The sequence below is a fragment of the Tripterygium wilfordii genome, chromosome 8 (assembly GCF_013401445.1).
Source record: "Tripterygium wilfordii isolate XIE 37 chromosome 8, ASM1340144v1, whole genome shotgun sequence".
NCBI lineage: Eukaryota > Viridiplantae > Streptophyta > Magnoliopsida > Celastrales > Celastraceae > Tripterygium > Tripterygium wilfordii.
In genome coordinates, this window is record NC_052239.1 from 9,016,720 (window position 1) to 9,041,624 (window position 24,905).

A 24,905-nucleotide genomic window follows, 5' to 3' on the forward strand; every position below is an offset into this window, starting at 1 on the left:
CATTTCTGAACTCTGAATATTTGAAACTCAAGGAACCTAAAAATTTCAAGATCTATCTTCAAATACTTTCCAAAGAATGAGAATGATATGTGTATATATATATATATATATATATATATATATATATATATAGCGAGTCTCCTATGCGCAGACACCTATTTTGTAAACTTTGTGGGCTTCCAACGTAGATCGTCCGATCTCATCAATGGTGTATATACAACCCTTCTCTTTCCCCTGTTTCACGCGCGTCAAACCCAAAACCAGAGCACCTCTTCAAGCGTTATTCCCAAAACCAGAGCCCTTTCTCCTCCTCTCTACCGATAACCCATCTCCAACGACACTTCCTCTTCACTCAACCAACCGGGAGCATGACACCGATTCTTCACTCATTTGGTCTGACAGACCTGAAGTAGCGATGTGATCTGTAGAAATTCTGGGCCCCCATTGTTTTCTCCCTAAAAGGTGGGCTTGCTATTATATACAGGATTTTTGCTGGGTTATTACCTGATGCGGGACTTTTATCCAACACTCCAAGCACTCTTGGACTGGGTATCTGTGCCCAAGACCCAATGAGTGATCTTCTTACTGAGGACGAGTGCACATCTGCTTCGATACTATGTAGAAATTCTGGACCCCCATTGTCTTCCCCCTAAATGGCCTATTAGAGGGAATGAGGGCTTACTATTATATACAGGATTTTTGCTGGGTTATTACCTGATGTGGGACTTTTGTCCAACATGACCCGAAGTTACGATTTCGAGTTCCCCTCTTTTGGGTATTTGATTTGGCAACTTCCTTTAGGACATCAATTGGGTTTTGTTGCTTTGTTCTGGATATTTTGTGCCGATCCTTCAGCGTTCACATATCCACAGGGCAGATTCTCAAAATCAGAACATAAAATTTCATGACAGAGTATATCAGATTTCATCATAATAGAGTACATCCAAAAACATAGACAAATGTGAAACAATTTCATAAAATCAGAATCTGCCATAACAGATTAAATGTCCAAAATAACAGTATTTAGTTAAACTTAATAAAATCAGGTTCTCGTTCGAACTCAAAATCGCAACTTCTAACAAATCTCGATTTCGTGTCGGTCCTACACAGGAGGCGCCGTGCGTGGTTCCGTTCGGCTTGGTCGTCGTCGTAGGGATATAGAGGAGGTCATGACTGAGGCGTAGGTTCTCTTCGACAAAGAGAAGACTAATGGGTAAAGTTGGAAGGCTGCAAAGTTTGCAAAATACGCATTTGCGCATGGAAGAGGGGTTACATATATATATATCCGATAGACAACTGAGGACCCATATGTAACATTGGTTATTTGGTTTTTTCGGTTACGGTTATGATTTTAGTAAATTTTCGGATATTTTTTCGATTACGGCTAAGGTTATAACTGAAAAGCAGAAAAATATTAATGCATATTATATACTATATTATATTATATATACTATAATATAATACATATTATATTATATTATATATATATAAATATATATATATATATATATATATGTGTGTGTGTATGTAAATGTTACATATTGGAATTGTTGAGACGCCATGAGAGGCCTAGTAGTATTTATAAAAGTCTAATTATATTTCTATAAAAAAATTATAAATTAAGATATCAATTAACCTAATCATTACGCAAGTTATAAATTAAGATTGATTAATTGAAACTCATGGTGACTATCATTTTAATTGTGATGAGATAATATATTTATTATCATTATCGTGAGTTTTTATCAAATTTTGTTAGATGGAGTAAGAGTCGATCATGAGCTATTTTCTCACTTTATTTAAGATTTATTCATACTTCTTCCATTTCTTCAAAAACCAAAAATCGAACTGATTAGATCCGAATAATATGGTTATTTCGGTTTGGTTATCAGAACATTTATGGTCCGATTATGGATTCAAAAATATCATAATCGAATCAATTCAGAGATTTTGGTTTTTGTTAAAAATCGAACCGAAAACCAAATGAACACCCTTAATATATACTACCATTAGCTACATCTCTCTACTTGAAGAAAGAAAGAGAGAGAGAAAAAAAAAAGCTGCAACCATTTGACTATCAAGTTAGCATAAATCATGATAATTTCTCCTCTCTCAAAAAATTAATAATATAATTGGATGACTTTTTAAAAAATCTTATAATAATTCACTATCTATGGTTGGATCAAATCATTTTTTTTGGGAAAAAATTCATAAATATAGCAATGATTGATTTTGAAATTATATATAAGAAAGTGAGAATAATTATAATTTGTTGGGTTGGTGAATGGTATAAAAGACTAGGTTAACTTTTTTTTTTTTAAATAGCAAATGATTGGCATTTTTAAGGTAGGTTTGTTTCCTAAGACAAGGCACCAATCAAACTATGCAACAAGTAATTTATTATTAGACGAAAGTAGGTACGATCTTATAAAATATGAAAACTAAGTTGACCAATTAGAATAACATGCCTTGCTTTTAGAATAACAGAAAAGTTTCTCGATTTTTCTTGAAAAACAGGAAAAGAGAATATTAATTTAGAATCATCTTAATATGGATTTGATCTCGCTTTATAGCTACCAATGAAAGAAAAAGGTGTATTGTTCTCTTTAGTTCATTATTCATTTGATTATTATTAGGAAAAGTAAGTAGCCAAATTATGAACATGAAATGTAATCCATTTCTAATATAATATAACTATTAAAATATTTGTGGAGTTTTTTTTGCTCAAAGTTAGTGTGTTGTCCGGACACTAACTATTAAAATATTCAGATGAAGATTCAACTTTTGTCCTTTATATTATAATTCCACAGGTTGGCTTTAAAGAGAAGCAGATTTTAGATTCGATCAGGATGCTGCTATAAAGTGTCTCCTTATAAGGATGGATTTACTACTTATGATTTAGTCAAAGGTGGCACAATCTTGGTGGATAGCGGTACTTCATGCAAGATTGTTGGGATAGGCTCAGTTTGGATCCGGTTGCAAGGTGGAGCTCTTAGAACTTTGATAGGTGTTTTTCATATACCAGCTTTAAGAAAGAATCTTGTGTCTTTGAGCAGTCTGGATTCCAAAGGTTAAGGTTTCTCCGCATAAGGTGGACTTTTGAAGGTTAGCAAGGGATAAGTGACAGTGATGACAAGGAAAAAGATTGACAGTCTATATGTTCTTCAAGGTGGTACAGTTAGTACTACATGTGTTTCGATTCTCATAAGCAGGTGGCGCTTCAGATGAGAAAGTCGGGTGGAATGCAAGTTGGTACTCCATTTCAATTTATGGGAGAGTATTCTCAGAGAAGACATGATTGTCGTTCTCAGGGAGTGAGAAACATAGTTTCGGAAGCACTTACTAAGCATAAAATATGGAGGTTCCATGTTCCAGAGTTTTCAAAGCAAGTGAGAGTAGTTGACAGACTTCAAGTACATCGATTGATGTTGTGGATTTGACAAACAAGTTCAAAGAGTGTTTGTACTTGGTCGGAGTTAATATCCAGAGTTTAAGATTTTTTGTTGGGGAAGGCAACATCATAAGGAAGGATATTCACAAGAAGAATGAAGATTTTAGGGTGGATTGTTGTGTTTTATGCCGTTTGTAATGCTCAACTTTGATCCAAGATGGAGATTTGTGGAGTTTTTTTTGGCTCAAAAATTAGTGTGCTATTCGGACACCTGTAGTAGCGTCCAGACAGCAGGTGCACTGCCTCAAGTCGATGGTAAAGTCGATCGATCGACAATGGGACTTGATGTTTTTTAAGAGTTATAAAATCATAATTCTATTAGGTTTTGATTTAGAATCCAAAATGGATTTAGATTTCTTCCTCTCGTGTTTTCAGGTAGCCTACAAGAGTTAAGATTTGTACAAGTTTCTAAGGAGTCTTAGAGAGAGGGGTTTGAGGTGTGAGAGTGTGATAGTCCTAAGAAAAAGATTTGGTGGTTAGTTCTTGAATTCAAGAGCTCATCTCTTTTGTAAATTTTCTTCATATTAGTGGAATTTTTCATTGTTTTTCATCCAAGGACGTAGGAAAGTTGCATCGAATCTCGTTAAATCTTGTGTCTTGTTCTCTCTTTTGTATCCGCATATTTTTTCTATATTCAAATTTTGTCGTTAAATTCACAACAACATAATTATAGAAGAAAAAATCAATAATTTTTGCGTTTGACCATGTAAAATTAATGACATAAATTAGTGATTCTAATAACCTTTTCTATAGGGATGAAAAAAGCAATTTGGTTCACGATGTTCTTAATTATATATATTAATTAAGATGTTAGTTTAATCATGGCACACACAATTAATTAACATGAAAGTATCATCATTAATATCACATGTTAAGAATCTTGCAAAGAGCCTCTCTACATTATATGTAGGAATCTTGTATACCAGAGGAGTTGTTAAAAAAAATTAAAAACTTTGACTAATTGAAAGAGAAGCAATTAATATTTTCTTTATTTTCATATTAACTCCTACTATTAAATGTGATTTATGATTATATTAATACTAATTAATTGATATTAGAGGGTATGATCGTAATTATTTGGTGGTTTCAATAGTTTTAATTGGTGCTTATGTTTATATTAAAAGCAAGGCTTGTGAGAACCGAGTAGTTCAGATAGCACTCATGTGTGTGGTATCTCATAGAGGTTTCGAGTTGGAGCCTCTCATCTCTTATCCTTGTATTAAAAAAAAAAAAGAAAAAAAATGGTAAGGCTGGTAGATAAGAAAGCAAGAAACACGGATATATTGGTTTTGAGCTTTGAAAAAAAAAAATCCTCTTATTGTTTCTCCACATATCTCTTATTGGGTTTTCTACTATTATATATATGGTTTTATACTTCCTCATCTATTTTGAGATATATTTTGAAATTGGTATTACATATGTTTGATGTACAATAGGGCTTGGTGATGGTTGAAGAACAAAATGGTTTGTAAGTCAATATTGTTCAAGTTAGGCGAATATTAAGCATCATAGAGATGGGAATTCCATGAATAGTTTTATTTTGGATGGTATTGCATTTGTTGTTATTATTATTAATTTTTTAAAATATTAAAGTGTTGCACCCATTACTCATGCAGGGGCAGCAGGGCACATCTTATCTTTAAAACACAAAAGTTTTGTAAGATTCAAGAAATAGTTAAAGATATTATAGAGAATTTGGGCTGGCAGTTATTGGGATAGATGGGGGGATATGTACTCATCTCCTTTAAAAAATAAAAAGAGAAACAAAATTTTGGCTATAATTTTTTGAAAATTGTGTTCGTGGTTTCGTCAACACAAAGCCATTTATTCCTGTGGACCCTTGTTGCAGGTGCAATAAATAATTAGTTCAATTTCGAACACAAAATTGTTAAAATGCTACATATTCTAATTATTAACATATAAATAATGGTATGATATCTGGTGTAACACGTTTGGTTTTCAACGATATTCGGTAGAATATGGTATCGTCCGTGGGTATCCGATTGATCCGGTGATGATCGGTTTTGTGTTTGTGTTTTTCTTTTTGAATCCTGTTGATTGTAATCCATCTCTATGCTGGCTCGAGTGCTTACGAATCTCAATCTCTCTTAATAATTTATTGGTTATATGAATACAATCAGGTTTATGACCTTATTTAATTTTAGGTTATGATAAATTGTAGAAATTTTTTGACGAAATTAATTTCAATATATGACCATGCAGTAGAGATAATATGAGAATATTGTTTTGTTTTATACTTGAAAAGGATAAGGGGAATCAACAAAGAAAAAAGTGGTAGTCATGAAGAATTACCATAAGAAAGGACAACAAACTTAAATACAAACAATTAAAGATGGGATAAAGAAAGTGGTGTAGATCATGGAATAAAGGAAAGGATCATAAAGGATAAAGTGATTTTTTTATAAAGATCGAATTACTAAAATTCATTCCTCTTAATTGGAAAACAAACAACTTGAAAAACGACCAACAATTAATTTATGCAAAAAAAAAAAAAAAAAGAAAAACTTATCACTTAGACAAGTTGATAGAAAATGAATTTTTCCCGTTGAGAGATCTAAATTTGACATTTTACGATCATACTATGCAATTCGAAATTATATTTTGAAAAAAAAATACACTCGAGATGAAATAAAAGACACACAGTTTTAAGATAGATGAAAGAGGATATATTAAAGAGGTTGGGAGAGATTCGAATTTGTGACTGTTATAAGATATCATACTCGTGATTCTAAAACAAACACAGACTTATCACCTCTTTTGATCACAACAAAACCATGAGGGCTTTCATAGATAGGAGTATAGGACAAATGGATTAACACCTAACAATGCACTGAGTCAATTAATGTTAACATCATTTTCAATATTCTCTCTCTCTATCTCTCTGTCTCTCTTTCTGTCTCTCTAACACATAATCTCTGACCAATTCATGTGATAAGTCTGAATGAAATATTGCAATTGTCTTTTGCATTCCAATGGGACATCATTGTCCCATTGAATATTAATATTTTGATGATATAGGATTGGTTTAATTTTGGGGCCTCTTTGTCAACACACAATATATATATACACACACACATACACACCTTATCATTAGCATTTTCCTCATCAGCAAGTCTTGTACATAAAGAAGCACACCACTAACTAAGCTTTCTATTCTATTCTTAGCCACAAAACCTAACTATCACTCGTCTCCCATAAAAATCGGAAGTTGACCTCATTTATATTAATTATGAATTAGTTTACTCTTTAATTTCTTGTTTTTGGCTTTTCTTTTGACTTCGTTTTTCTTGTGGTGAGTTACAAGCCCTTCCAAATATGTAAATAAAATATGAGAAAAAAGCTTAGAAAGACAACAATAAAAACTTAAGAATTACAATTACAAATAACTTGCATTTTTTGAGCAAATTTTTTGCTAATTTCATATTCAATGTGCATTTTGATAATAATAATAATAATAATAAAAATGCTGAAACCTTCATGGGTATATATCATGCATCCATGAAGCCATAAATCATATTTACTATTTATGAGTTCTCTCTCTCTCTCTCTCTCTAACTTTGTCCTCTCCACTACCATCTCTGACACACGTAAACACTTGATGCCTAATAGTGCAAGCAAAGCAATCAACCACACTTTTTCTTTTCTTTTATTTATTTTTTAATTAAAACTCACTGTTTTAATTTTCCTCTCTTTTGCTTCTTTAAAAAAATATTCTTTTTCTTTTTTTTAATCTCTTCTTCTAGTCTCTCCTTTTTGGCGTTCACTCCTATCTATAAGCTCTTGTTTAGTGCTTAGCTTCACTTGCAAAACTCACCTCCAAAGCCTCTCTCTCTCTCTCTTTCAAAATTTTGCATTGTCTCCAAACCTTATATCTCTTACGAAAGCTGTCTTTTATGCTGTGGATGATGTCTAAGCTTGTGGTTTCCGCAGAGAAGTTGATTTAGTAAGTAAATTTTCTTGAAACCTGTTTTGTTTTGTTTTTTTGTTTTTTTTGTCTTCCTCTTGCTCTCTCTTCACTAGTGTTCAATTAGATATGAACAGTGTTCATATCTAATCCACCATTATCTGTCATACGAGTCTCTTGTAGAGTGTTGATTCTCTCCTTCTCTCACTCACTCACTTTCAAGGAATTAATTGAAATGTGTGAGGAATGAAATTGAATGTGTGGTGTTTTTGCTAACCTCTTCCGTTTGATTTGCATGGCCTTTTGATCTAGAGGGATTAATAAGCCTTGTGATGATTATAAAGAAGTTTAAAGCTCTATCTTCCTCAATTTTTTGAAGTGGGTCATCCTTCTTTTCGAATTAGAAAGAGAAATTAAGAGGAATTAATTCATGGTTTTTTTTTTAAAAAATTTCTAGGTGTGTTTTGTGCTTCTAAAAGAGTGGACAAGTTTGACAAAATTAAAAATAAATAATTCCTAGGTATTTTAAGAAAGCAACCCACTTCCAATTTCAATCATTTAAGGCCCATCTTGTTCGTATAAGTTGTTAACTCTATTCTTCTCTCCATCTTTTGGTCTCCAAACAACCAAACCGAAAAAAAAACCCACATAAATCATCATTAACAACCCTAAAAAGAGGTCATGGAACTTTCTAGTCAAGAAGGAGGAGACATCCCAATTCCAATAAACACAGCATTTGATGTTGGCCACATGATTCACCACCATGATCATAATCTTCCTAATTCCTCCAATGGCCCCTCCATACCCACAAGCCTAAACCATCATCATCATGACCATGCCAACAACAATCATGTGCCTTACAAGAAGATTGTGAGGTACAGAGAGTGCTTGAAGAATCATGCAGCAACAATGGGAGGAAATTCCACGGATGGGTGTGGAGAGTTCATGCCAAGTGGAGAAGAAGGCACCATTGAAGCACTCACTTGCTCAGCTTGCAATTGCCACAGAAACTTCCACAGAAAAGAAGTAGAAGGTGAGCCCTCCTCCTCCTCTTGGGTAGGAAGGAAACTTCTTCTTGGGCATCCCCACCATAAGAACCTTTTGGGCCATGAAACTCCTCTTGGGTACCCAACTTTTATATCCTCAAGAGCAGCACCAACACCACACCAAATGATAATGTCCTACAACAACAATGTTGGGTCAATGTTGCCTTCAGAATCTGATGAACAGGAAGATATTATTGGTGGTGGTAGCAGACAACCTCATCATCATCATCATCAGCTTGTGAAGAAGAGGTTCAGGACAAAGTTCACACAAGAACAGAAGGAGAAAATGTTGAGTTTTGCTGAGAAAGTTGGGTGGAAAATACAAAAACAAGAAGAAAGTGTTGTACAACAATTCTGCCAAGAGGTTGGAGTCAAGAGAGAAGTTCTCAAGGTTTGGATGCACAATAACAAGCACAATCTTGCAAAGAAGATCAACGACAACAACACTAATATTGTTGCTACTGCTGCTGCTACTACTACTTATTCTGCATAGAGTTAAATTGAAGACAAAAATTCTCTCTTTATACCTTCTTAATTATTTTGTTGCCTTAACCCACCTTATAATTAATATTGTTAGGTTTAAGTACTTACTTTCCCTACCCTATCTTTATTATTATTATTATTTTGGTTTTGGCATTGTCTCAGTATTTGAAATAATTATGGGCTTGTGTATTACTGTAGTTTAGACACATTTGTATTGGTTTCTTATAGTTCATGATTCTTGTATCTTGGAATATGGCATGAATGTCTTACATTGGAAGAAAGAATAATTACAAATTAATTAAACTTGCTCTTGCATTTTTTCAAAATCTTGAGATTAATGTAGTTAATATTCCAAAATTGCATGAAATTAAATCCTCTGGTTAATTAATAAGGCAAAAGGAAAAAATATAATGAAATAATTTTATACCAGGAAATATTCAAAGTTTGTGAATTCATTCAATGCTTGGTTTCAAAAGTAAATCTGTCATTTCTTCCCAAAACTTTGGATTCTGTTGTGTGAGGAAGAGTCTTCTACTTTTTCACTCAAAGAGACTAGATGGCCATGTGGGTACATTGCAAAGATGTGACCACATTTATTACTTTTCCTTTTCTTTCCTTAATGAAATTTTGGCTGGCAAGATATGGGCTCTACGATGAGAAGTGTACAGATTTTACACAATTCTGGTCTGATTGTTTGGTAGGTGGGTTATATTTTTCTTTTCTAATACAGAATGACAAAATATAAATTTACCATTTAATCATTGATATGGGTTTAAAGTCGAATCGTCAATTTCACATCACAAAATTTTATACCCGATAAAAAAAATAAATTAGATCAAAACTCAATATATAATTACAAAGAATTGCTCCACTGGAAATCTGGCATCAAAACAAGTACCTCTCGCACAATTTGACCCAGAGTCGCCAACTTAAAAAAAGCAGGAAGCATGACCTTCTGCGCCCATATTTAATATGTTTGAAGCAAATTTTAATGCATAATTTCTGACATGACATGAGATGACAAGCTAGTCATGGGCCTATGTATAGCCCACAGTGCTAGCCGAATGCAGGAATCTTTTTGGGGCCCAAAAGAAAGGAATTTTGGACCGAATTTGTAGGCTTCTGAAATCTTAATCTAATGCACCTTGTAATAAATAAATAAATTCCCAATTGTCATACCGCTTGTACCAAATATGACCGCCAGTCATATGGTGACATGTGGCAGCATGCACAAACCATTGGACATTCTAACCAATCGTCATGTGACATGTGGTAGGGCAAAGAGGTTTTATGGCTGATCAGTCGTTCATTTTGCAGGAATTGTGATTTTATCTAAGTTGAGATCTTACTGAAAATTAGGGTGTCTGAAAGAGTACTATACGAGGACGTTAAAATCTAGGGATTTATTATCAATGTCGTTTTCTTCTATTTTCAAATAGTTTGTTAGCTAATGAACGAGATTTCAGCTAGATAATCTCAAGACAGTTTACAAGTTCATGGAGTTTGATACCCTCAAGCTTTTAATTTGTCTTTGACACATTTTCAGCCATTGCACGTCGACCAGAGATTGGAATAACTTCCTCCTGCACTTTGAGAATCAAGCCACGATCATCTACCAAAAGTAACAACCGCCTGCTTAAATTCGTTAACAACATATATGAAGCCTACCTTTCAGGGAGTGGGACGAGGTACATATTCTTTATGCCTCAACAACCTATATGAATGAAGATCACAATATGGATCCATCACCATTAGTCCACACACCATGAAGGCACAAAGGTTATTGGGAATTAAGGCCAGTAACCTAAGCAGCAAGCCAACAAGCAATTTTTTATGATCTACCACATCATAACATGGCAAGATTATGCCTAGAACTCATGAGGTGACTACCATCATGAAGACCAAGAAGACTCTAGGAAGAAGAAGTAGAATTTGCAACCACCCAGTGTTAAACACATACTTTGCATCTCTAAACTTTATCATTTACTTAGCATGACTTTGTCAACTACTTTTAGCCAAATTTATTTCCTTTTCAAGCCTCCATGGTTGTAGCCTCTGTGGATATTATGTTGATTTAGCTTGTAAAACACGCATTTCATATATTCTAGGATGTATTCCTATTGAAAACTCTAATCCATTCCAATGATGTGTTATTTTCATTTATCTCAATAGAAGTACTTTCACTCTGGTGTTTGCCTTCTATCTCATGATTTTCTCACTTGACGCTCAATAAATTTTAAGTGCTTTTCAAGGAGGCACCCTCGAACATGTAGTTTTTTGTTCTCAAACTACTTAGCTTGTTTGGTGATAGGTCAGATTGTTGCGCAAATCCCATATCAAATTCTTTGAACTGAGCAAGTCCTAGCACGCTCAAACCCTATATAGTCAAACTCCGTATCCCAAGAGCCAGAATCGACAATTCTCTTGCCCCTAAGGAGAAGACCACCAACATATTTTTGCCATGCTCGGTGGGACATTGAGTGTCAAGAATTTACAATCATGAATCAAATAGCAAATAACATGCAACAAGCTTGTCAGTGGACTCTCCAAAAGAATCAATAAGTTTTTCAATGTAATTCCCAAGAATTTAGATAAGTTCTTCAACCAATGCAAGACTTATAGCAATATGTACATCCACCTTAAACTCCATAATAGTCTATGAGTAGATTTCATTGTTTCCGAACCAACAATGGGAGTAGATGCTAAACCTTTCCCTCCAAATACAAGAACATACTCCCTCCGTCCCATTTTAATTGTCCTCTATTCCTTTTTGGGATGTCCCAAAATGAATTGCCCATTTCAATTAATTAAAACTAATTTCATCCATTTTTCCCATCTTACCCTTATTTATCCTTAAATTGAAAAGCTAGAAGAGCTCAACAACCAACTCAATAAATGAGGGTATAAATGTCAAATTGAAGAGGAGTAATGCACTTTCTTAAACTGTGTGTAAAATTGAAGGGGACAATTAAAATGGGACGGAGGGAGTATATGTTTTCAGTCAATGTATGTCAATTGTCTATGTCAACACCAAGACAGAAGGTGATTCTGAAAGATGTTCAAAAAGTCTGACCTCTAGATAAATGCCATATACCTCATATATAGACACCAAATCCTTAGGAATTATGGCGTGATTTTCATCCTTCTAAACGTCTTCCAGAATCACCTTCTATCTTGGTGTGGATATAATCTTTCGGATACAGTAAGTAAAAAGTATAATTAAATCAAGCAAAAATAAACTATCACATAATAACTATGATACTATAACAAAGTTGGTCTTCATGATATCCAATTTGCCGATAACCATCTCCAAACGTGATTTGAAGACTAGGAAAAAATCCCTAGCCTATTGCACCAGGTTGGGTCTTGGGGCTCCTTTACATATGGAGCTTTTTCTTTGCTCCACCATGACTTAACGTTTAAAACCAGGGCTGTTTGAGGAGTTATGCCTGAAAGGTTACAAACAAGGATGTATTGCCAGAACAATTTTATTCTATTTTAAAACAGTTTGTTAGATGAAAATGAGATTTTAGCTGGATAAGCACTGAGGAAGCTCAGGAGATTTCGGAGTTTGGAGACTATATGTCCCCAATTTTCCTTAGACATGTTTCCAACTACAATTCCCATTACTTTGAGGATGTTGCGGTTATGAAGAGGTTTGATACAACAACTCAAGTAATAAGAAAGAAGGAAGTTTCCCATGATCCACCACGTATGCACATGTCAAGATCGTGCCAAAGAAACAAGGAATGAAGACAACCATGATTAATAAGAAAACTATAAGAAGAAGAATAAGAGATATTCATACTCATCTCGTGCCAAACACAAACTCCATGTCTACAAACTTTACTATTTTCGTAGTAATGACTCTTGTCAATTTTCCTTAACCTAGTTATCTACTTTTCAAGACTTTGTGTCTGTAGCCTCCATGACAATGGTTTTATTTTAGCCTGTAAAACACGCCCCTTAATATATTCCAGGATGCATTCCCTTTTAATAAAATTTCAGATGCATTTTAATAATGTGCTGTTTTTCATTTTGTTGATAAAAGTTCTTTCATTTTGGTGTTAGTTTTCTATCTCCTGCTTTTCTTCTTTGGAACAAGATAAATTCTAAGTCCTTTTCTAGACAATCTCGAACCAATAATTTTGTATTACCATATTACAAACAGCTTAATAGGTGGCAGGTCATATTTGGTGCAATCTCATATCAAAAAATTTTGAACCGACAGCAAGTCTTAGCACACCTGAACACCCACATCATCAACAACCCAAACACTTCTATCTCCAAGTGTCAAAATCTATACATATCCTATCCAACGTTGAAGAGACCAAGCAGGTACATAAACCCAAAAAAATAGAGCAATCAACTCGAAGTGATGCAAAACAAAGGTAGAGACAATATGAAAATGAATCATGCCACAATCACCATCCAATATGTAGACATATAAGCTTACAAATATATATACAATCACATATCTCATCCCAATGCGCATAGGGCCAGAAATCATCCACGTTCAATCAGTAACACATGATAGTTCGAATTCACCCTTAGAGATCGTGGCGCTTAAATACCCCATACTACCACATGGGTAACAAATAAAGTGATAAATCCCAGACAATGATCATGTCGCATGATGGTGTGTCGCGAACACAACCACCGTAAAAGGCCAAAAATTAACAACATGGCTACCACATCTACTTACACAACTTCCAATCACAATCCAATCCATCCAAACACACAATCAACAATATATCATGATGCTTATATATTCAATAATCTCTCACTCACCCAAACATAATGCAAAACTCGTTTAAAAAAATATTTTTTTAAAAAATATTATAAGGCCCCAGAAAGAGTGATAATCATATTATCACTACCAAATTAATTTTTAATTTCAATTTTTCCCATCAATCCAATATACAAATCCGTGAATGGCTAACTAAATGCCGAAATGAATTTAATCAAACTTGACAAAATTGCGAATCAATGATTAGACAACAAACAATGATTTAATGAAGCAGATATTTAACACGCAATGAAATATATGACATCATTGTCAAAACATGAAGTATCGAGCACTAGAGGCCAATAAGTGAAGAAACCTAAATACCATGAAAGAAATAAAAAATCACAACACAACTGGATTGGTGATGTTAAAATCCATCTTGAAACTATGAGTCTTGACAATACTATAATTAAAATAAATACCGAATTTCAGAAGGATCGGGCAAAAGTAATGATATTCCTTCATCACAACCTCTAAGAAGATTTAGAATATGAATACCTCATGGTTAAAAATGCTCTGCAATTGCGGAATAACTTTAAGGAGAGGTTTGAACACCTTATCCTCTCAAAAGCTCGTTATGATTGGATGCACCTGAGTCTACAGGATTATAAATCAATTGGTGAGTACTTCTGTACAACACAAAATTGTCTCACAACTCGAATTACATGGAGAAACTATTATTGAAGTCAACAGCATCGAAATCAAAATTTTACTCAATGTTTTCAATTGATATCTCCTCTTATTTTTAGTTGAGTAGAGTAATCAGCTTGAAAAACCATCAATCTCATCATACTGGCACTACACCGTTCCCTAAAATGAACATGGTTATGTATAATAATCGTGGATGTTGATGTGGTGGAAGAAGATGATGAGATCGTGGTCAGGGCTGTCAAAATCGTTAAGGTACCATATCACCAGAAGAGTCATGATGCTGAAACAAGTAAAAAAAATAAAGCAAACTACCAGAAGAGATGATGCTGAACCAAGTCAAAAAAATGATGAAGGTTTGCAAAACAAATCCAAAAAGGGTAATGAAGAGACTTGTTTCTAGTGTGGTGATCAAAGACATTGGTCTCGTATCTGTTGTACGCCTAAGCGTATGGTTTATCGATACCAAACCTCCATAAAGGAAAAACAAAAATTATGGAAACAAACTTCGTAAAATTTGATGATTTCGTTATTTTTGATGATTTTATAATTATGAATCACAACAATGGATTATATGGTTGTCATTCAAATGATGAAGACATATGTTTGATAGATAGTGCAACAACACACTATCTTTCAACATGAGAAATATTTCTAATACATGACATTTCTTGAAGCAAATGTTAATACTACAAGAAAACAGTTTTTTGCGATGAAATATTTCGTCACTAAACAATGAAATTCCGTCACTAATCATGTTTGCGACAGAAATTTGTCCATCACAAAAATCCTCGTCGCAAATACTTTACGACGAAAAATGGTGACGGAATTTTGTGATCGCTTAGCGACGGATTATATTTGTGACGGACATTATATTTTTTGAATTTTGAATCTTTTTACTTAAACAAGTATTATATTTGCCACACGTTTTGCAACTAAACTTCCGTCTCTAAATATTTTCTGAATTTTAAATATTAAATTTATTTAAATATAATATCAAAATGTGTAAGAAATAAAATGTAATAAAAATAAATATTATAAATAGGCGGTTCAATATATTTATCAAATACAATCTAATCCCCATTAAGGTGAAGCATGATCATCCTCAGTGTTGTTTATAGGGGATTGCATCTGCATTCGATAAAAAAATTCCTCCATCCTCCGCTGTTGATCTTGCATCCACTGACACAAGTCACCGGCTTCATCTAATAGCTCAGATTTCATCCGAGTCGTGTGCTTCTCTAACTCCTACTCCAACTCAAAGTATACTTGCTCCGCTTATTGTGCAATTATAAATGGATCAAACTTCATGTACCTCTCTCTACGTTTAACATCGATCAATCCATAATGTTTATGGATTTGCGTACCTCGATTAGGAGTTGGGTCGAACCACTCACAAATAAAAAGAATAAATTTTTGTTTCAGATAGTCCTAGGAATTCCAATTGGACAACTCTTTAGTATTACGTAATAGTCATTTTATGATTGTCCATAATCGGTCTCCCGTATGCATACATCACTGTTGATTATTTACTTGTCTTCACTCTTAGCATCAATGTCGAATTTATATCCATTGAAATAATACATGGATAGGGGGAGCTCCAATTATTGGCTCCAATTCTCTATTAAAACTATATTAAATCATGAATTAAAATGTGTGATTGAATATTTTCGTGTTCATAATGTTATAATATAGTAGATTTTGTTTAAAAAAAACTAAATATTAAAATTTTAACCATAAACCCTAAATCCTAAAAACTAAAAATTAAGTCTTGAACCTTAAATTATAGATCCTAACCCTAATCTCTAAACCCTAAACACTAATTCCTAACTCCTAAATTCTAATATGTCATTTTAAAATTTAAAAAATCATGATTTAACATGATTTTTGGGTGAGAATTGGAGCCCCTCCCATCCCCATAATACATATGTCAGATCTCAACTCTCTTCAACGGTCCTTTAGCCACGTTTTGTATGAATTCATTGGAAATCATGTTTTGTGGGCCTCCAACCTTAAACATAATAAAGAATTTATTGTCAATTAATTCATTTCAAATTACAAATTTTTTATGATAGTAAATGAATTTAGCGACGAAATTTTTTTATAATCCGTTGCTACATTTGCGATGGATTTTGCGACAAAATTATGTTCTATCACTAAATTAGCAACGGAATTCGAATCCCATCGCTAAATGATGTCGGGAAAAATAAATAGTTTAAGATCATGTGTCAGAGGTTAGAATTTTGCAACGTATTATAAATTCCATCTCTAAATTAGCAATGGAATGCTTTTTCATCGCAAAATCTGTCACTAATTTCCGTCGCTAATCCATCACAACTTTTGGTGGGATTGCGCACCACAATTTGCGATGGCATTTGCAATGAAATTTTTACCGACTAACATTTCCATTGCAAAATGTCGGAAACTTACAATGACATTTAGCAACAAAAATTTCAAAAATTTCAATTTCTAACTATAATTTTAGCGACGGAAAAAATTTCGTCACTAAATTCATCACTAATAAACTATGTTCTTGTAGTGCAATACTATCTCAGGCACATAAAAAATGATTGAAGGCTCCGGAATAGCTAATATCATATTACATGGAGGGATAAAAATCTATACTGAAAAAGCATTATACACTCCTAAATTAAAAATGAACTTATTAAGTTTCAAAGATATTCGTAAAAATGAATATCATTTTGAGTTCTGAAGCAAAGGTAATACAAATTATTTGTATATCACTTTCATTATACTACACAAGTATAAAAATATACCGAATCACATATTGTGATGCATTAGATGTGCTCTCATTCAAAAATCCATACTTTTGCATGATTGTCTTGGTCACCCAAGTTCTACCATAATGCGTAGAATAATTGAAATACAAATGGACATCCATTAAAAGACCAGAAGTTTTTCTTACCCAACGATCACTTGTGTGTTTCTTACCTAAAGATCACTTGTGTATTGCTTGTTCACAAGAAAAGTTAATTGTGAGACCATCTACCCCTAGGGAAGGTGTAGAATCTTCTAACTTCCTATAACATATTCATGGAGATATATATGGAATTATTCATCCACCATGTGGACCATTTCGTTATTTTATGATTTTGATAAATGTATCATCTAAATGTATAAGTGGTTTGATGAAGAAAGATGCCATTATTCAAGTGTTTGATCTAAAGGCCAATATAATATTTTGTTTTTATAAGATATTTCATCTCAAAATCATCAAAATTTACAAAGTTTGTTTCCACAACTTTTGTTTTTCCCTTGATGAAGGTTTGGTTTAGATCAACCAGATATCTAGGTGTGCGATGGGTACGCGACCAATGTCCTTGAGCACCACATCGAAAACTAGTCTCTTCATTATCCTTTTGAGGTTTGTTTTGCAAACCTTTTTCATTTTTCTGACTTGGTTCCGCATCATACCTTTTTCTGGTGGTATGATATTTTTTTTACTTGTTTCAGCATCATACCTCTTCTGATGGTATGATTGAAAATAATTAGCTTCACGATTTTGACGGCCATGACCAAAGCCTTGTCCTCTTTTTCCACCATAGCCACGCTTATTGTACACAACCACGTTCACTTCAGGAAATGGTGCAGTGCTAGTAAGATGATATTGGTGGTTTTTCAATAGAAGCCAATTATTCTGTTCAACTACAAGCAAGATGGATATCAATTGTGGACATTGAGTAAAATTGTGGTTTCGATACTGTTGTTGCAGGTTTATATCCAAGATATGGAATGTGAAATATATCTTTTCCAATTTATCCACTTTAGTAATAGTTTCTTGACATAATTCGAGTTGTGAGACAATTTTGTGTAGTATAAAGCTTATACTCACTAACAGATTTATAATCTTGAAGCCTCAAGTGTATCCAATAGTAACGAGTTTTTGGGAGGATGACAGTTCTATAGTGTTCAAACATCTCATTTAAATTATTCCACGATCATAGAGAATCTTTTACTATGAAGTATTCAGATTTTAAATCTTCATAGAGGTACTGATAAAGGAAAATCCGTACTTCTGCCTAATCTTGCTGGGATTTGATATTTCCATCAATTATAGTATTATGAAGACCCATAGGTTTAGTTCTTCCTTGAGATATCAAGGGTTGAGAAATCTAACTTTTTAAGAGTTGACATAATAATAATGTTATGATAAACGTAAGAAAATATAATATATGAGAGTAATACTTACTTTGCTTGTTTGAACAAGCAAGGTTTTATACCAATAGAATAGTAGAGGCTCATGTTGATAACGTGTTACAAATTTCAATAAATTTAGAAGTTACTAGATCGAAAATTTTGAAATAGAATAATAATAGGATAGAATACTTCGTTATTGTTAGGTGTAAAATACACCTAGTTTTATGGGCTTAAAGTTACTATTTTTCTATGATGTTTAGTGCAAAAATACTGCCCATATTGATATTTTTATGAACAGGTATTACTGGAGGATAAAGCTGGCATTGGACAAAATGTGTAACCAGTTTGACAACCTGTTGCGGTCGCAGATCGCGGGAATAAGACTTGTGTGATTAAGTTGCTGACGTGGCAAGGACAATTGGGCTTGCTAAGGACTATATAAGCAGTGTTATGCTGAGACAAAGACAACTTTTTTGCTGCACAATGAAAGACCTAATATTGGAGAGAGTTTGACGGCAAGAAGGAGAAGAGAAAAGACATCAAGCTTGACAGTTCAATTCCTTCGGCAGATTTCAATTCTTCTATTAATTTGAACATTGTTGATGAGTAGTTATATGATTTGAATTATGAGCATGTGTAGCTAAACTCTTTTCTAGCTAGGGTTTGGTAATTCTTCTACCATAGACCTTGTGCACAGATTTAATTGACAATCAAACTAAGTTTAATTCTTTGTTCTCTGGATTGATTGCTTATTTCCTATTGTTATACATGCCTGATCAACATCATAATTTTAGGAATTGTTAGTTAAACATATTTGGCTGACCATGACCCGGTGTTTGACGAAGTAACAAGAACTTGCGTAAGATCCAAGTTTTGGGAACATAGGACATAATTGATTGGGTAATAGACCATTATCCTAGATTGTGCAACTGTCGATTTCCTAGTGCTTATGCTTGTCTTAGGAAATTCTCAGGATAGACCAACCAAGACTCCTTCAATAAGAAAAGATCTTGCAACTGGACCAAAGTCAGGATCGTTGTTTAGGGAAATCTAATTGACTGTAGTTGGACCAAGGCCTTTCAATTGACATTGTTAAACTTTTAAATTGTGTGATTGCATATTAAGCTGTGTGCATAGGTGGAGGTAGTTGGCAAGCCAAACCCAAGCTAGTTTTCATCCATTGATATTTAGTTCAATTTTATTGTTAGTTGCTATTTGAAGTAGTTAATACTTATTTTGCACTATTGTCAGTAGTTAGAGTTGGTAATTAATACAGTCTTCGTGGATTCGACCCGATTCACCATTTACTGTCTTCGGCACAGACACTTGCGAGTGGGATAAACCCGTTGGTATTGAGTTGTAAGTATTTCTTGCAATAAAAAGTATCGATCAGTTATCACTTTTTTTGTGCATCCTTTAAAAATTACAGTCACATGGTTGTATATACAAAATGATATCAAATGTAGTTGGAGCATAAATTACATATTGAAGACTAAATTGCATGTCATAATACAGTCATGCGTTATTGCGTTTAACGTAGCTGCTGTGGGACATTCACAAATAATTCGTAACACTCTCTCTTTGTCATATTTATTCATGTAGGTCATCCATATTTAAATGTTTCATAACATAACTTTTTTCAATGAACCTAATTCAAAACCCAAAAAAAAGTTTGGCCCAATTAACTCACCATTTTCTTTTGGTGAGTTTTATTTGCACCCAACTTTTTTACAACTACACCCCAAAGAAATTGAAAAATAACTAACTACATCCCAAATAATCAAAAACTGACACATTTATGAAATACACCCCAAAGATAAAAAAACATAGCAAACAATGATATCTCTTTTTGGTAAGTGTTGATGTAAATTATCGACAATCGAATTGTGGAGAATGAATGGGCAAATGCAAGACAAAACAGAGAGATTTTACGTGGTTCGGCTTTTAGCCTAGGTCCACGGTGCAGAATGATATGGTATTTTTATTTATCACTTGTGAATACAGTGCGAGTAAGAAAATCCCAATCCGAATCCCCTTCCACCCTCCTAATGAACTCCTTTTATGCTTTTCTTGAGCAGTTACCAGCAGTTGTGGCAGTTAGAGAAGTTCATAGCAGTTTGGAGGAGTTTACGGTAGTTTGGAGGAGTTTGTAGTAGTTTGCAATAGTTTCGACTGTCACCATTTAACGAGGAACTGCCTTATCTTCGGCTTCATCCCTTAGTTATTGGTTCGGCCTTATTTACATCGGCTTTGTACTACCTTGATAAGACCAAGTCATTTTTTGGACTGTAAGTTCCGGTCTGTTTTATGTTGTTGGGCTTCGGGGCCCTAGCCTCTGTTGGGCTTTTATGTTGTTGTTGGGTTGAACATGACCCATATAATTTGTTAAGGTTGACTTTGACCCCTACACTTTACCCCCTATTTTTAAGTTTGATTTAAACGTAAAAATATTTTGCTTGGGGTTGCGTCTTCTTCAAAGCTCTTCGTCTCATCATCTCTGTTTGCAATTTTTGCATTTTTTGACTGTTGAAGTATTTCTGGAATTGCAATTTCAGCGCAATGAGATTAACAATGAGAATATCTTTGTCAAAATAAAACATAAATACTTCATACATGGGATTAAATATGCAATGTTATAACTCTTAACGAGCCCAGGTACGAATAACATCATTTATGATATTCATTGCATTCCCAACATGGGCTGCAAGATCTAAAAGAGATTCTTGTAATCGATAAACGTTTTGATTTCGAGAATGACCCCAAGCGTTATCGCGAACTCTGTTCAGCGCATCTCTGGCCGCTCGAAGCACATTCGTATAAGATTGGTTTCGTTCGTACTCGTTTTGCAGATTTCTTTCGGCTTCTTCAAGAAGTCCTTTTAATCCTTCGATGGAGTTTTGAGGATTTTCTTCGTACAGTTCTTCAGATACTACAAATATTTCAACGACTGAATCGTCTGGTTCGTCGTTGTTTCGAGATGTGGAACCTTCTCCTTTGGCCTCTGCCTTTTTTGAAGATGAAGGGTCTTCGTTTCTTGCCCGTTTTGAAGGAATGAGATTTTCTTTCTCATCCAATGCTCTTTTTGCAGGAGTGGAATCAGAAGAACTCATCTTCCTGAATGTTTGAGAGATTTTTTGGAAGGAAACAGGAATGTCTTCTCCTTCTTATCGTCGTGTATTTAAAGATGAAAGGTTCACGTTCAAAGAAGCAGTTATTCCTGAAAAATGTGGAGAAGCTAAACGGTTGCACCGCTTTTTAGAGACCATGGTGTCTTTTCGTATTTCGGAATAAACAATTCAAATATTCAGCCTTTTATATTTGTTGGAAATAAAATGGAATTTCGTAGAAATTTTCCTGAAATAAATTTGGAAAAAAGGAAAATGGACAGGAATTTTATTCTAGGGTGTAAAGAACACTGTCTATCCCATCTACAACAGAACCAAGTTGTATTGTGATCTCAGTGATTGCTTCGTGCAATTTATCTGGATCATGACTTCTTGCTTGTAGGCCCCATGACATATATCAAACGCCTTGTATGGCGTATTTTGAGACCATAAGTTGTCTTCTGTAGTCTTGAACTTTATCAGTTGCTTTCTCAAGTCTCCTTTTGGTTTCCGTCAGAGGTTTTTGTAGAGATTCAATGGTTTTCTGATGATCGTCCTCGTATACATCTTCTCTTACAGGGGAGAGGTTGAATCTAGGATCATTTCCATCTTCATCTTCTTTAGAAGTAGAGCCTTCAACGGTTCTAGATCTTTTCGTAGGTGGAGAGTTAGGAGTATCCATCCTTGAAGATTTCTTGAGGAAAATATTGGTTTATGCTAATTCTTTCTTTTGAATATTTATACGAATGGAATATGAAGGAAGTTACATTTTCCTTGGAAGTTGTAATAGATAATGGGGAAATGGACGGTTGCGACATTACTCCACGTCTTTTCTCGAGGAGTTAGAACGCCTTTTGGTTTGCTCGAGGGTTAACTGATCAGAATTGATATTTATTGGAGTTGAATTATTTTTGGAATTTTTGGGAAGCTTTGTCTTCCTCTAATAAAGCTTCGTCTTCCCCTAATAAAGCTTTGTCTCCCTCTAATAAAGCTTTATCTTTTACCAGTGAGATTTTTACTTCACCTAAAGGTTTCATCTTTGACAGAAATTGAATATTTGGAATGTAAAGAGGAGATTCTTGGTTTGTCTAAGAACTTTATCTTTGGCAGAGATAGACATGGAATAGTATTTATAAATAGTTAAAATTGCTCAAGCTTTTAAGGTCTTGGCCATAAGGCATGATGCATTCTAACTAGATTATTCTTCATAAAAAGATTGATGTTTTGTAAAGCCTGTCGTAGCTTTTCAGGATCATCTTTCATAGCAGCATTTTCTGACATGTCTCGAAGCCGATAAAGTGACCTCCCAGCCAATTTGTAGGCTCGGGTAAGCTCTATTATCCTTCTTTCTGCTTCATTGAAATCTTTATCCAAACGTATCAGCAGATCTTGCAGATCGGAGACGTGTTGATAAGGATCATACCCATCGGGGTATAACTTCAACTGTTGAAATTCTTCTGCCACTTTAGATGGTCCTTCATCTGACTTGGTTGGTTTGGACATTACTTTTCGGTACTCAGGCTCGATAGGAAGCTTGGAGGAACTCATGACTGTAGAGGTTTTTTGTTTTGGAAGTGGTGTTTCTTTGGGTTTTCTCCAGTATATTTATAGGAAAAAGAGCGCAACTTTAGAAGTTGAATCGTATTTCGATTCTTACTAGTCTTTTAGTGACATGATGTAGCGCCGCCATTTTCGTCACTTATCGAGAAGTTACTTTTGATCGAACGGCTTTGATTAATTCGTGGAAGAATGATTTCCGAGGAGTTTTAACTTTTGAATTTTGAATTTACTATTTAGTCCTTGGGGGTTTTTTAATGGGTTTACTGTAACCACCCGCTATCTTAAAACTTCCAAGACACGGTTCGACTTTCGGTACGTTTCTTGACTTTTTCTTTTTTGAATTTTCGATTATGGCTTGGCTTGGTTCCTCTGAAGAATTCATCGATAGATTTGAGAGAGAGAATGAAAGAGACGAATCTAATTTCGGTCCCTCAATCATTCCGAATGAAAGTCCGGCTGTTATAGATACTCAGGATGAGTTTCCTGAAGGTGATATACCAGAAAAAGAACTAGGAGATCAATCCACTAATCTTAGGGTTTCGTCTTACTCTGAATCTGAAGGAGTATCGGGTCAAAGGATGATTAGTTCATCTAAGGTTAGCTTTTTACCAAGTACTTGTTCAAAAAGTAAGACTCAAAAAGTTTTGGAGGATGAGGTTATAGTAGACAAGGATCCTGCTTCTGTATTAATGGAAGAGGATTTAGATAGTATTAGGGTTGAATTTAGAATTCCACAGGAAATAGGAATGTGAATTCCTGGTTCTAGCGAATCAGCTTCTTATGAATTTCCTGGATGGACTGTAGTATATGCTATATCATTAAGGTGTGGATTAAGGTTCCTTTAGTACCTTTAATTAAGTCTGTGCTAAAATTTTTTTGAGTTGCCCCCTGTCAACTTATACCTAATTCTTGGCGTATTTTGCTATCTCTTGAAGTTTTAAGTGCAAAATACGGTCTTACTTTTGGTCTTCATGAATTTCTTGCTGCTTACTCTTGGCAAGAAAACAAAAAGGATGTAGGTAGATATATGTTGTCGAAGAAGGATAAGGAAAATTTGATTGTTGGGACGACGTCCAGTGATCATAACTGGCAAAAGAGATATTTCTTAGTGAAAAAGGAAATTCTTTTGGAAGATGATGATGCTATTCCTAGTTCTTGGACAATTCAAGGTATAATTAATTAAGTTTTCCTTTACTTTTATTTAATTCTTTTATGAACATTTATCTTTTAATGGCAGGAAAATCTCCTAAGACAACTATTACTAAGGAGGCTCAGAGGAATTGCCAGTTATTTTTAAAGTCAGTTCCTCGTTCTGAAAGAGATTGGAAATTCGTTTCCTCAAAGTATCTTTTTGAAAGTAAGTTAATGAAATATTTATGATTTTGATTTTGTTTCTTATTTCTACTAATTTCTTTTCAATTTTTCACAGGACCCCACATGGCTCCAAGAGTAATCGTTCCTTTGAGTCTTAAGGAGATTGCTGAAAAGAAGAAAGTGCAGAAAAGTTCTAAGGAGAAGAGGACGAAGAGAAAACATGAATATATCTTGGGACTTCACAGCGAGCTAGGAACAATTGCTGAAGTAACTGAAACTTCTGAAGTTCCTGAGGGTGACATAGATGAAACTTATGAGGAAAAAGAAAATCAGGGTATCGCCTCCTTCTCCAGTAGGTGAAAGTGCGGGATTGAGCAAGGAGGCCGATGACATCATTCAGGTTCCTGATGATGAAGTGAGAGAGGAG

General features: G+C 34.3%; 1 protein-coding gene across 1 annotated transcript; it reads left to right on the plus strand.

Moving 5' to 3' along the window:
* Window positions 1–7,307: 7,307 nt before the first annotated feature.
* Window positions 7,308–9,066, plus strand: LOC120003834 (zinc-finger homeodomain protein 4-like). Its single transcript, XM_038852947.1, has one exon. It carries the CDS (start codon window positions 8,058–8,060, stop codon window positions 8,913–8,915), a length of 858 nt encoding a protein of 285 aa, XP_038708875.1. The 5' UTR covers window positions 7,308–8,057; the 3' UTR covers window positions 8,916–9,066.
* The last annotated feature ends 15,839 nt before the right edge of the window (window positions 9,067–24,905 follow it).